Genomic DNA, 13754 nt, shown 5'->3' with positions numbered 1-13754 from the left:
CTAATTTCGAAAGGTTCTAGATGTTGCATGTGAAACTTGGTGCTAGTGCAGTTGTGTAATGGGGTAGCTGAGTGCTGAAGCTATATGATGTTGTACTCTGATGTATTTTAATTATGAAATTCTGCTTTCTTATTATGGAAATGAAATATATTCTGTTCTCAATATGAAATGTCAATTAGATTAATAAATGGATTATTAATAATAGGGCAATTAGCCTGCTAACGGCCAATTAGCCTGCTGATTGAGCTTTTCTATTGCAAATGGTTATTGAGAAAACACTGTGGGCGATGATCTCAGGCATCGCACATAGTTTTTAGAAATAAACCGTGTTGGATCAATGAACAATCATACACGACATCCTCTTAAAAACTGTTTGCGTTAGGCCACCTTATGCAAACGTTTACCACATAAAAACTGTGTGTGATGGACATCATTTGCCACATAGTTTATTCTACGCACAGTTTGTGATGCATTCAATAACGCAAACGATAAAATTGTTAATTTTGTGTGCAATGGCAACGCTATCACAAACAATTTAACGGGGAAAATTGTGTGTGATGTACCTGTGAACGAAAATGTTTTTCTTGAAGCGACTGTGTAGGATGTATATACGAACGGAAACGTTTAGCGGAGACTGACTGTGTGGAATGGACTTACGACCGGAAACGATTTCGTTTGTATAATTGTATTTTTTTAGCACTACTATACGCATTGTTCAAGAACTCGGCCGAGTTACCATTTAAATGCCCATTTAATCGCTACTCAGTGCCTAACTGAGGCGAATAGCACATACTCGGTTCATTAAATGGTCAAGCCGATTAACTGGCATTTAATCGGTTGTCAGACGATTAACTAGTTGTCAAACCGATTAATCGGTTATGGGTCAGGTAACTGAAGCGGCATCCATAAAAAAAGGAGGGTAACCGAAGCAGCAATCCATGCCATTATTTGGTATCGTAACCAACAGTGCTGCACCCTCCCTCTCCCAAATTGCAGCACCCCTTCCTCTCCTGACTCCTCACAAGTCACAACCATGGCTTCTCCTCGCCGGCCCTAGCCACTACCGGCGATCTCCCTGCTCACGTCGCCGGCCCTAGCCGCCTTCTCGACCCCCATCCCCTCCCATCCTCTTCTCCCCGTCTCTCCTCCAGCCCCTACCTGCAGGCTGCAGCAGCGGAGACATAGGACAGGCAGCAGCAGCAACCTAGGCGAGGTTGCAGTGCCGGGGACCTAGGCCAAGCAGCAGCAACCTTGAACCATTTATGATCCATAAGAACAAGACCTTATTTTGCTACTTTATTATGCACTTATGTAGTGATGCTTGTGATGCGACTATATGAGTTGTGAGAACTATTTGAGTATTTGTGGTATGTGAACCTTATTACCTATTATGCTATTTGTGTTGAACCTTGTAGTGAATTATTTCATGTTCACATGTGTGGCTGCTATTTATCTTGCTATGTGTGGCTGCATATTGCCATGTTGTGTGGCTGTCATTTTAATTTATCTTATCATGTCTCATGTGTGGCTGCTTGTTGTCACATGTATGGCTGTCATTTACTCATTTATCTTGACAAGTTTAGAGCATATACAAATGCATATCTATCATCAATTCTGTAGGTTTGTTGCCTTCCGGTTTGGATGCATCATGACCAAACCGTCCAGGTGACAATTCTACCTCTGGTACATGCTTTTTGTATGCCTACGACATTATATTTTAGTATAAATGCATAATACGTAGTTGTGAGCATTGGATTATGTGGTACAATACGTGAAAAACTAGTTACATGTTGCCAATATATTCTCATATGCAGCCGATTAATGATCAACCGATTAATTCAGTTAAATGGCCGATTAACCGATTAATCGCTAATCAGTAGTCGACCGAGCAGTTACCAGTTACCAAATTCCCGAACAATGACTATACGTATAATCGAATTTGACCGCTCACCGGTCGCACACGACCTTATTTTGCCGAGCGTGTGTGCCAGGAGTGCACATCCTCGACGGTTTCTTAGTCCTGTGGGAAGGACCCCCTATCGTAGTCACTCACTAGGCGACGGTTCAGAACACCGTCGCGAAAAAGGATTAAAAACCGTTTGTATAGCACCTCGTTGTACAAGTGACAATTGCATGTGTCACCCCTGACTGCAACTGCATATCTTCAACATGACTGCCACTTCGTTATTTTTTATCGGGTGGGAGAATGCAGTTGCATGACTGCCACTAGACACACAACTGCAAGTGTTGCCCCGGCTGCAACTGCATGTCTTTATTTCTTAACACATGGTAAATTTACAAGAGTTTGCACTGGTCACATGGTATATTTACATTGTTTATATTTTCATATATGATGGGAAAATCAAGAAAATGGTGTAATGTTTCCACGACGTCATGGACAGCTCTAATGACCCTCCCTCCTCTCCCATCGTCGATGTCTACACAGAGGGCTACAACCACTCCGGCCGCAAGGGCAAAGGACCAGTGAGAAAGTGGCGAATTCATTCCTTGGCCCTCTCCAGTTCCATTTGTGTATCTAGTAAATTTAGCTTAAATCTTTGTCTGTTTGCTGGCTGAAATGTGATGTTCAAACTATGTATTTTGGTCTATATTAACTGCCAGTTTGTTTATGTTCGTTTGTTCTATATGTTCCATAATTTCATAAATGATATGTGTAGCTTATTTCAGTGTTGTGTGAATAATACGGATTTAGAGTATCTACAGCCGGACGACCCAAACACTCCTCAAACGTCCGGGCGGCCCGCCCGGTCACTGCCAGTCATGATTTTTTGACCCAGACGAACACCTCAAATGGGCCTCAAACGTCCGGACTGACCATCACCCCTCATATCCAGCCCAAATATGGGGCATATATGGGGGCGTCCGGGCACGCTCACCACGTCAGACCCGGCCCAGGCTGGCCCACCCGCCCCCACATATATTTGTCCTCATCCGCTCATTAGACCAAAACCTAGCCACTTCACTCCACTCCCTTCCACTTCCCTCCGCCACCCGAGCTCACCTCCGAGGATTTTCGGCCTTCTCCGGCATGGCAGGTAGCGGATCTGACTCCGATCAGTCCGGTCTGTCGACTGGGGTGTCATCTCATGCGGGTTGGAGGAGGCAATGGGGGTCGGCATTGCACTCCGCCGCTCTCGGGAGGACAGCGCCCGACCGACGGACGGATCTGTCCGTCATGACTCCACAACGTCGGCTCAACGGGCGCTTGGGTCCTCTGGGGCTGGATCCTCGCAGTCCCGGCAGCCGGAACCCCACTCCTTCCCCATCAACGGCTGGGCAGACTATGAGTCCCACCGGGAACGGGCAGCCCGTCGTGGGAAGGAGAGGATAAGGGCCGCCGAGGCCCGTATCGCGGCGGAAATGGCGGCGGCGGAGGCGGCTGATGCGGCGGCGCGGGCGGCCGCAGAGGAGGAAGCCATCCGCGCCCGCCTTGTGAAGAAACGACAACAGAGGAACACACGCGCCCTCGCCCGAAAGAAGAATCGGGCGGTCCGTGCCATGGCCGGACTGTCATTGAAGGAGGAGAAGGCGGACAGTGATGGCGAGGACAACTCCGACGACGAGCAGATCCGACTCGGTCCGTACTGCGCCTTCGACCGGTACTTGTCGAGAAGGACGACAAGGACGCCGGAAAGGGCAAGAGTAGCCGTGAATGAACTCCACCATAGCCAAATATGCCAAATTTTGATAGTCAGATGACATGTTTAGTTAGTAGTGATAAAGTAGTTGTACGATGTGTGTGCATCAACGTGGTTGCATGAGTTTATATTAATTTAAGATACATAATAATTAAGATGTTTGAATGTAGATTACATTATTTAAAAGGTGTTCGATCAATGGCCGCGGGCGTTTGAGGTTGGGATTTGCCCATCGCCGCCGTACATGCTCTTAGAGGACCGTATATCAGGTGGACGGCTGTGGGCGTGAGAGTTGACGATTGATGACCGGGTTTGAGGTGCACCTCCGTGGGCGGACAAAGGGGCCGGAATAGCTAGCTACGTCTTGCTGTTGATGCAGAAATTGCAGATGCTCTGAGGCCTGTGCCGGGCCCCTGCATCGACCGCGCGGTGCGCGCGTCCGCTAGTGACTCGTGACGCCTTGATAAACGGGCCTATGTTTCACTCACTCAACAGTGTTTCCGGTGGCATCTACTACCTCCTCCCGAATTATAAAACGGCGCTGCTATACACACGACAATCATGCGCACGATGCATGGACGATCCTACATGGCAGCGCTACAGCCAGCATCCACGCACGAGGCAGTTGAGGACCTTGTTCACCTAAAGTCCAAGCCCAAGCCCTACCCAAACTGCCATAGCCCAAACCCAAACTAAATGGCATAGTCAAAATAAATCTCGTCTCATCCCCTGTCTCTCGTGCGCGGCCGACGCGGTGGCCGGCGCAACATCCCGTCCACAGCCGGACCTGCACACTGGACTTCTAGCCCTCCGCCACCTGTACTCTGTTTGAAACAGATGAGCTGCCTTTGTATCCATAAGCACGTTAAGCTATCTGTATCCAGATTTGTTTCAGCTCTCTATTGTAGCTTCACCAAAACTAGTAATAGTTGAATATGAGATTTCAGAACACTTTCAGAGTACAGAGCTGTTGTTGAACAAAGAGAATAGAGTTTGCAATAAACAGAGATATGAACAAACGAAGTAAGCTGATCTAAATGACAGTCAGATGGCTCTCAAAATATGTTTGTCTAGAGTTTAGATTGTGACAAGCAACATCCAGCCACAGAATATGCATCTCATACAAAAGATACTTTCTTTCAATCATTTAACAAAAACTAAATCAGCATCATCACAGAGCTCCGGTCATTTTTTACCAGAATTATCCATATAACCTCACTACAATTTCAAGGCTAAAATTGCGGTTACATTCCGAAGTACTCCAGACTCCAAAGCATGTCCCTTTCATCCATTCAGATTAGCAGCGAGCAAGTCCATGACATCTTTCTTTCCCTTAGAAGTTTAAAGAACCGAATTAGTCATTGACAAATACTTTATGACAAATAGTTGATGGTGTATATGTGTAACACCTGGAGAATATCAATGTAAGACATGATATGAGTTGGTGTAGCAGGTTCATTTGTTTGTAGCTCCTGAAAAAAGTAGCAGTGCTTGAGTGTCTTGTATATATAGTATTGTACAATTCGTACTGTAAGGCAACTGCTCAAACTAAGTACCTGGAACTCATTTGGAAAGAACAAAAAACTTCCAGCCTCACATCCTTCATAGTGAGCATTTCCCTGAAGAAAAAACCTTACTCATAAAGGGAAATATGTTGAAAATACTCATAAAGTTACAATAGGAAGAAAGAAAATAACTATAAATTTGGATACCTTTCCCTGCTTTTGAGATGGCACTTTGGTTGTAGTTTTCGGCACATGCCGCTTCTTTGCTCTCAATTTTTTGATCACTTGATCCACTTTAGACATCTTTCTCTTTGAAGGAGGACGGCCTACACTGCGAACAGGGATTGGACTGAGTACAAGTTTTTCTTTATTTAGCATTGTATCTTCTTGCTTTGAAGTTGGACCATCTTCCTGAACATCTTGGCTGGCACAATATGCCTCAATCTTTCTTTCTAACTCATCAAGGCCATCCATCACCAAGTCACGCAATGTATCAGACTCTGCACCTTTCTCTGCCACTTCGCGGGAACGCTTGCACAAATCATCATAACGCTGCACGACTGGTGTATTCAGCATATCACCATAGGAGCATTTAATAAATGTGTGTTTGCGCTTAAAATCCTTTCTCCATCGCTGCAATATATACCTAGAAGGTACATCTCTAATCTTCATGAGAGCAAGCACAGAAATGATATGGCTACACAAGATGCCTCGAAATTCAAAAAGTCTACAAATACACTGCACATCACATTCCTCTTGGTTGAACAAGACCGTGAACTCTGAAGCAATCCATTTCTCTTTAATCTCGCCATCCTCCCCTTCAAAAAAAATCTTGCGGTCCTCACTGACTCCAAATGAGAAAAGTGACCCTTGTTTGTTCAGCAGAGATGGATAGCAATAGATTTTACCCCTTAATTGCTCTTGAAACTCTTGAAACTTTGCATTGGTATATGCTGCTTGAAATTGCTTTTCAAAGTCATAGTGAGTAATGCATGGAATTTCCTCTTGGAACGACTTAGAATCAGCTTTGTTTTCTTTCTCTACCTTGTATCTTAATGCATTTTCATATTGATCCACAAATTGCTTCAAAGTTGTTCTAGCATTGACATAGCCATCAAAGAAAGAATTCATACTCTCACTCCTTTGTGTTGAAGACATTCCTGCCCAAAATGTATCTTTTACATATGCTGGCACCCATCGATTTTTATTATCATATAATCCAGCAAGCCATTCATTGTCCTGAAGATCATATTTATTGATCATCTCTGCCCAAGCTTTGTCAAAATCATGTTTGGTCAAGGAATCATACACAACATTTGACAAAGTATATTTAATCTTTTCATACTTCTCATAACCACTAAGCTTTTCAGGAATCTTCTTCATGATATGCCATATACACCATCTATGACGAGTTTGAGGGAAAACCTCTTCAATAGCATTTTGCATTGCCTTGCATTGGTCAGTGATGATAGCATTTGGTGGTTTGTATGACATACAACAGAGCCAAGATTTAAATAACCAAACAAAAGTAGCCATGGTTACTTATTTTAAATAACCAAAAACTTGTACTCAGTCCAATCCCTGTTCGCAGTGTAGGCCGTCCTCCTTCAAAGAGAAAGATGTCTAAAGTGGATCAAGTGATCAAAAAATTGAGAGCAAAGAAGCGGCATGTGCCGAAAACTACAACCAAAGTGCCATCTCAAAAGCAGGGAAAGGTATCCAAATTTATAGTTATTTTCTTTCTTCCTATTGTAACTTTATGAGTATTTTCAACATATTTCCCTTTATGAGTAAGGTTTTTTCTTCAGGGAAATGCTCACTATGAAGGATATGAGGCTGGAAGTTTTTTGTTCTTTCCAAATGAGTTCCAGGTACTTAGTTTGAGCAGTTGCCTTACAGTACGAATTGTACAATACTATATATACAAGACACTCAAGCACTGCTACTTTTTTCAGGAGCTACAAACAAATGAACCTGCTACACCAACTCATATCATGTCTTACATTGATATTCTCCAGGTGTTACACATATACACCATCAACTATTTGTCATAAAGTATTTGTCAATGACTAATTCGGTTCTTTAAACTTCTAAGGGAAAGAAAGATGTCATGGACTTGCTCGCTGCTAACCTGAATGGATGAAAGGGACATGCTTTGGAGTCTGGAGTACTTCGGAATGTAACCGCAATTTTAGACTTGAAATTGTAGTGAGGTTATATGGATAATTCTGGTAAAAAATGACCGGAGCTCTGTGATGATGCTGATTTAGTTTTTGTTAAATGATTGAAAGAAAGTATCTTTTGTATGAGATGCATATTCTGTGGCTGGATGTTGCTTGTCACAATCTAAACTCTAGACAAACATATTTTGAGAGCCATCTGACTGTCATTTAGATCAGCTTACTTCGTTTGTTCATATCTCTGTTTATTGCAAACTCTATTCTCTTTGTTCAACAACAGCTCTGTACTCTGAAAGTGTTCTGAAATCTCATATTCAACTATTACTAGTTTTGGTGAAGCTACAATAGAGAGCTGAAACAAATCTGGATACAGATAGCTTAACGTGCTTATGGATACAAAGGCAGCTCATCTGTTTCAAACAGAGTACAGGTGGCGGAGGGCTAGAAGTCCAGTGTGCAGGTCCGGCTGTGGACGGGATGTTGCGCCGGCCACCGCGTCGGCCGCGCACGAGAGACAGGGGATGAGACGAGATTTATTTTGACTATGCCATTTAGTTTGGGTTTGGGCTATGGCAGTTTGGGTAGGGCTTGGGCTTGGACTTTAGGTGAACAAGGTCCTCAACTGCCTCGTGCGTGGATGCTGGCTGTAGCGCTGCCATGTAGGATCGTCCATGCATCGTGCGCATGATTGTCGTGTGTATAGCAGCGCCGATTATAAAATTAGCCGTTGCAGGCGAGCGGCACACCCCCAAGTACCGACACACCTGCGTTGGGCAGGGGCTAGAGATCATAGCAACCTCACGGCCTTTTATCCCCCTCGTAAAGCGACCAGTCACCCTGACCTGTTCCTCCGATAACCGTATACCGAGACCGAGACCAGCATAAATCCAAAAGCAACCGAATGTTTTCGAGCATAAAAGAAATGGCCACATGCACGAACGAACGAACCTCTTCTTCGTTGTCCGTCATGTTTGCACAAGACAGCAGTTTAAAAAGAGCGGGACTGTGGAAGCCCCGGCTAAAAAGCCCACCTTTTGTAATGCGGGAAAGGCTTTTGCCCTTGGGTCCATCTTGTCCCTCCCCCCCACCCGTTCCTCTCGCGTGTCACGTGGCCGTTGCATTATTGGTTTCCGTTTATGTTCCCGAGGTTAATTTTGAGCTGCAGCACTCTTATCAGTTTGATGTTGTATTGTGTAGACAGATGTGACGAGTGTCAAGTGTGCAAACGGATTGTCATTTGCTTTGTTGCAGGTGTGCAAACAGTCGCTAGATAACATGTTTTTAAATCAGCCTTCATGTTTCCAAGGGCAGGAATTGGCTAAGTTTCCCTTGTTTTTAGGGATCTTTGGACCCCCTTGTAAATTACTTTTTTATGTTAATGAAAATATACAGTAGAACAATTGTTCTACGGTTTTTGTTAAAAAAACTTAGTATCAGGCAGTATATACCGTAAGCATTTTTAATGAAAAAGAAGATACATAGTACAATTATTATAGCGTGTGCCTAGTGGCTACCTGGCCACGCGCTGTCGTGTCAGCGTGTTGCTTGTCCCGACAATGCACATGCAGCAGTCCTTTTAGACGAATATAGTAAGCACCTATGTGCAGCAGATTTCTTTGCGTCGGTCACCCGCTAACAGTGGAGACAAGATCTTAAGGAGCTTATCTTTCGCACAAAGTAGTCTGAAATGCTAAGGCTAGTCATAGTGGGAGTAACTTAGCAAGTAACATAACACATTTAAAACAAGTTTGCTTATGTGGCATAGAGTTAATAAAGAAAAAGGTATTTGGAAGAACATAATATGTTACTGTAACATAGCGCAACTCAAAGCAAAATAAATCTATAATGTAATAAATGCAATCATCTATGATACTACTTTTATGTTACTTTGCACTATAAAGGTAGTAACTTAGACTAGTGTCATGCATATGACACTAGTCTAAGTTACTCCCCATCATGACTAGCCTAATGCTAATCTCATAGTGCAATCTTAGGTCAAGTACTACCGGAAAACATGCATAATTAATGAAGTACTAGCAGTGTACTAGTACCTTTTATATTCTAGCGCGAGCGCGTGCTCCAAGCAGACAGAGGTCTCGCTGCTGCATCTGCCAGTTCCACTCTCTCCCCCTGCTCCTCCCACTGAATCATTCGTCTTTTGATTATTTTTCATCTCCTACATCGCTCTCCTCTCGAGGCAAAAAGACCAGACTTGACTCAACTGCCTCCTTCTCAGTTCTCACTCCCTCCCCTCCCTCGCCGTCCAATCCCCTCTTACTCCAGCCAGCTCCTCCCGCTCCTTTCTCCAGCCAAACCCTCTCTCACTACCTTGAAGACAATGCCGGCTCTACTGTGCTGCCGCTGCAGGCCATTGGCCATGGCGGCGCTGCTACTCATTGCTTCACTTTGTCATCTGGTTTCTTGCAATGGAGGAGGAGGAGGCAGGATCACAAGGCTCCCTGGGCAACCCGAGGTGAGCTTTGGTCAGTACTCGGGCTACATCGAGGTGGACAGCAAGGGGAGCAGGGCTCTCTTCTACTACTTCGTGGAGGCGGAGCTTGATCCCGCCACCAAGCCCCTCGTGCTCTGGCTCAACGGAGGTGAGTGTTCCTGGTGCATCCTGTGCCATGGCATTCTCTGCTGAACTCTTTGGCTTTCATGGTGTATCCTGCTCCCTGCTTGTTTGCAATCAAGTTAAATATGTGCTCCCTGCAGTAGATTTTTTTTCTCCTTTCATATTTTCTTCTTTGGCTAAGCTCTGTCGAACCAGAATGTGATCCGAACTCTGGTCCAGCATTCATTTCTGGAGATATCATTGGTTCGATGGTTTCCTTGTTTAGGACCTGGGTGTTCTTCGCTTGGTGTAGGGGCCTTCTCAGAGAACGGCCCTTTCAGGCCCAGCGGGCAGGCGCTGGTGAGGAATGAGTACAGCTGGAACAAAGGTGCGTGTGAGGCCGATGAGTGCTCCCTATCGACCTTTTTCTGCAACCCTGCATGCTAATTCCAATTCACGAGCCTTTTGTTGGCCCAATAAAGTTGCCACATGCCTCACTGTTTTGGTGCTCTTGTGTTGCCCTGCAGAAGCTAATGTGATTTACCTGGAGACACCAGCTGGTGTTGGCTTCTCCTACTCCGCTGATGCTGCCTACTACCAGGGTGTGAATGACAACATGACAGGTAGGAGTGCTGGCTACTGAGGTTTATTACTGAATGTTTTCTTGCATCTGTCTGAATGTTGCTGTTTTCTTACTGGATATATAGACGACTGCCTTTTCGTAGATAGTACACCATTTGTAGGAAATAAGTTCTTACCACTTTAATAGCGGTTGGACTTATGTTTTGTCTGGAAGTCTTAAGCTCTTGAGTGGGAGTTATGATGGGCACTGACATTTCTTTACTGAATGGATAAAGCAATGGGCAATATGGTGTTCATGCAAAGGTGGCTTGAAAAGTTCCCACAGTACAAGGGCAGAGAGCTATACATTGCTGGAGAGAGTTATGCCGGTACTTACATATGTACACCTTCATTTACAGTCTTATTAATAAAAAGTGAACAACTCTTGGCATTCTCTAAATCTTCAGATGTTCTTTGCATGTAACAGGGCATTACATTCCACAACTTGCCGAAGTCATGGTTGAGTTCAATAAGAAGGACAACATCTTCAACCTCAAAGGACTTGCTGTAAGGAAAACCTCAATCAGAATAAACCGATTCGCTGTTGATGCATTTTACTGTTTCTGACTGAAACATTTTTGTTGTTGGTATAGTTGGGCAATCCTGTTCTTCATTTCACCACCGACTTCAACTCGAGAGCAGAGTACTTCTGGTCCCATGGCCTCATTTCAGACTCAACATACAGGATTTTCACGTCTGTTTGCAACTACTCCCGCTACGTCAGCGAGTACTACGGTGGATCGCTTAGCCCGCTTTGCGCGAGGGTGATGAACCAAGTAACCCGAGAGACTAGCCGGTTCGTCGACAAGTATGATGTTACCCTCGACGTCTGCTTGTCTTCGGTGCTCTCTCAGTCAATGATCCTCTCCCCTCATGTATGCTCGTACTCACAAACTGATCAGAATCCGTATCATAGGGTAGCTATCTCTTATCTTATTTTTGAGAAAGAAGGCAGCTATCTCTTATCTGATGTGGCAACAATGTGGCTGTGTTGTGCAGAAGCGTGTCGGGCACCGCATCGACGTCTGTGTGGAGGACGAGACGGTAAACTATTTGAACAGGAAGGATGTCCAGGAAGCGCTCCATGCGAAGCTCATCGGCGTAAAAAACTGGGCAGTTTGCAGCAGGTATTGAATCTACAGATTAATTTAACATGTTTTAAATATAATGTGACCTTTCGAGAAAGAAACAGATTAATAAGTATATGCATGCAGGTACTTTGTGTATATGCATCTGTTATATCTGACCGTAGTTTGTCATGTTTTTCTGTTTTGTTACAGTGTTCTTGAGTATGAGCTCCTCAACTTGCAGATTCCAACAATCGACATAGTGGGATCACTGGTCAAGTCCGGCATCAGAGTACTAGTTTACAGGTATAGAAGGATAAATGATTAAAAGAGTAGCCCTTTTTTTCTCATATGCATCATAAAGGTCAGGAATATCTTGATAGGAAACAAAAAAGATTACAAAACCTTGTGTTTCACTGCCTTTAGCCATCGTATTAAAATACTGGAACTTTCTTTGTGGGGCCCTGAAATTGAGGAATCAATGAAGATGAAGAATCATGTGTTTAGCATTGCTGTAAAAAATAGAATAAAGGATGGAAAAGTATATAGAATTGGGACTTGACACAAGGTTTTGGAACATTGTACTTTGCCAGCTTTATATCATGGTACAAATTTGCACCAGAACCTTTTCCTTCGGACGGTCCTCTCAAGTCTCAACTTTGGGAAGCATGAAGCTCAGGCCTAAATGATGTAACATGTGGCATTTGTTTGCTTGTAAATTCAGTGGCGATCAAGACTCGGTGATCCCTCTAACGGGAAGCAGGACACTAGTGCAGAATCTAGCGCGCGATCTAGGCCTCAAGACGAGCATCCCGTATCGAGTTTGGTTCGAAGGGAAGCAGGTGACAACACAAACATACCGTGCAAACTGAAGAGCAAGTTATGTAGCATTTTCTTCCAGTGCTGAACGATCTTCCTATGCAGGTTGGTGGGTGGACTCAGGTATACGGTGACAAGCTCTCCTTCGCCACCATCAGAGGGGCCTCACATGAGGCGCCATTCTCACAGCCTGAACGCTCTCTTGTGCTCATCAGGGCATTCCTACAAGACAGGCCTCTTCCGGAAACCTTCTCATGATAGTGGATGTTGCCTCTGCAGCTATGAAAAGAGTTGCTAGTCCTGATTAATTCTGCAAGGGGTTTAGTTATGTAAGAATGTGTCTGCTTTGTTCTTCATGTTCCTAGCTGTCTCAAGCTGCGGTAGTCGCATTGCTCTAAAGGTTTTGTCTCTCTTTCTCCTGTATTCGAGGCTTGGTAATTGTTCAAAGAAGATCCAGCCAGTTCTTTTTGTGCTCTTGTATGTAAATTACCTTTATCACCTTGTCTCAAGCGTGGCTTTGCCGTCTGACTCGCCTTTGTGGGAAGGTTTGAAGTAGGTAAAATCACGAGCGTGGATTTTTGAAGCATGGTTGCATTGGAGCACCTTATTTTAAATAGTTTAAAATTCACATTTAAAGTTCCAAAAGAATCCGAAAATAATTCTACATGATCATATGCATGTATATTACATATGTGTAAAGTTTGGTGATGAAATAATGGTGATTTACATATACATGCATTGTTCGTATAGCCATCTGCATATGTGACACTTGTGAGGCATTGTACCCACTACTTATCACACTTCAATAAAGAGAACCACAATAACCAACTATGGCATTCTAATGTTTGTGCCCATTTACTTCTTTTTTTGTTTTTTTTCTACATGAGTTCGCGGATGGGCCAGCCCATTGTTGAACCGGTCCTTTTATCACTATTTCTTTTTCTTTTTTTCTTTTTTCTTTTTCTTTATTTGTTTCTTTTTTCCTTTTAAAAAATGGTCACACTTATAAAATTTTGTTCAAATTTTCAAAAAACTATTGCTTTTTAAATTTTATTCATAAAGTAAAATATTCGCTTTTTAAGAAAACTATACAAATATATCAAAAAATTGTTCGTTTAAATAGAAAAATGCTCACATCAATATAATTAAATTTCTGAACATCTATTAAATAGAAAAATTGTTCGTTTAAATAGAAACATGCTTACATAAAAAAAGAACACTTTTAAAATTTCTGAACATCTATTAAATAGAAAAATAAAAATGAAATATATCAACCAGTGATCGGTTTTTCTTCTTTTTCATTCCTGTTTTTTTTTCGCTTTTCGTTCCTTTTCTTTTTCAAAAAATGC

At 43.4% G+C, this 13754-nt stretch overlaps 2 protein-coding genes across 4 annotated transcripts; one reads left to right on the top strand and one right to left on the bottom strand.

Annotated features, from left to right (window-relative positions):
• Positions 1 to 4943: 4943 nt before the first annotated feature.
• LOC123129569 (protein FAR1-RELATED SEQUENCE 6-like) lies at positions 4944 to 6675 on the bottom strand. Its single transcript, XM_044549680.1, has 4 exons — positions 5372 to 6675; positions 5216 to 5278; positions 5069 to 5131; positions 4944 to 4991 (listed from the first exon to the last, which is right to left on the bottom strand). Exons 1-4 carry the CDS (start codon positions 6656 to 6658, stop codon positions 4944 to 4946), a joined length of 1461 nt encoding a protein of 486 aa, XP_044405615.1. The 5' UTR covers positions 6659 to 6675.
• Positions 6676 to 9435: 2760 nt separating this feature from the next.
• LOC123127275 (serine carboxypeptidase-like 45) lies at positions 9436 to 12876 on the top strand. Of its 3 annotated transcripts, none has more exons than XM_044546915.1 (10): positions 9441 to 9944; positions 10185 to 10286; positions 10426 to 10521; positions 10756 to 10848; positions 10947 to 11026; positions 11113 to 11436; positions 11519 to 11646; positions 11800 to 11892; positions 12311 to 12428; positions 12511 to 12876. In XM_044546915.1, the coding sequence occupies exons 1-10, from the start codon at positions 9683 to 9685 to the stop codon at positions 12661 to 12663; spliced, it is 1449 nt and encodes a 482-aa protein (XP_044402850.1). In that variant the 5' UTR covers positions 9441 to 9682; the 3' UTR covers positions 12664 to 12876. The 3 variants fall into 3 exon arrangements, with proteins under 3 accessions (XP_044402852.1, XP_044402850.1, XP_044402851.1); XM_044546916.1 differs by having other exon boundaries at positions 9444 to 9944; positions 11113 to 11394; XM_044546917.1 differs by lacking the exon at positions 12511 to 12876 and having other exon boundaries at positions 9436 to 9944; positions 12180 to 12417.
• Positions 12877 to 13754: the final 878 nt, after the last annotated feature.

This window comes from Triticum aestivum, chromosome 6A (genome assembly GCF_018294505.1).
Source record: "Triticum aestivum cultivar Chinese Spring chromosome 6A, IWGSC CS RefSeq v2.1, whole genome shotgun sequence".
Lineage (NCBI taxonomy): Eukaryota > Viridiplantae > Streptophyta > Magnoliopsida > Poales > Poaceae > Triticum > Triticum aestivum.
The sequence above is the reverse complement of the archived record's forward strand: the minus strand, read 5'-3'. Positions and strand labels throughout refer to the sequence as shown.

Excerpts from the sequence above, each read along its gene's own strand:
- LOC123129569 (XM_044549680.1), bottom strand. The coding sequence starts at position 6,658 with ATGTCATACAAACCACCAAATGCTATCATCACTGACCAATGCAAGGCA. Across the intron at positions 5,132-5,215 it reads TCTTTCCAAATGAGTTCCAG|GAGCTACAAACAAATGAACC; the intron begins GTACTTAGTTTG and ends TACTTTTTTCAG. Across the intron at positions 4,992-5,068 it reads CTTACATTGATATTCTCCAG|GGAAAGAAAGATGTCATGGA; the intron begins GTGTTACACATA and ends TAAACTTCTAAG.
- LOC123127275 (XM_044546915.1), top strand. The coding sequence starts at position 9,683 with ATGCCGGCTCTACTGTGCTGCCGCTGCAGGCCATTGGCCATGGCGGCG. Across the intron at positions 10,849-10,946 it reads TGCTGGAGAGAGTTATGCCG|GGCATTACATTCCACAACTT; the intron begins GTACTTACATAT and ends TGCATGTAACAG. Across the intron at positions 11,647-11,799 it reads AACTGGGCAGTTTGCAGCAG|TGTTCTTGAGTATGAGCTCC; the intron begins GTATTGAATCTA and ends GTTTTGTTACAG.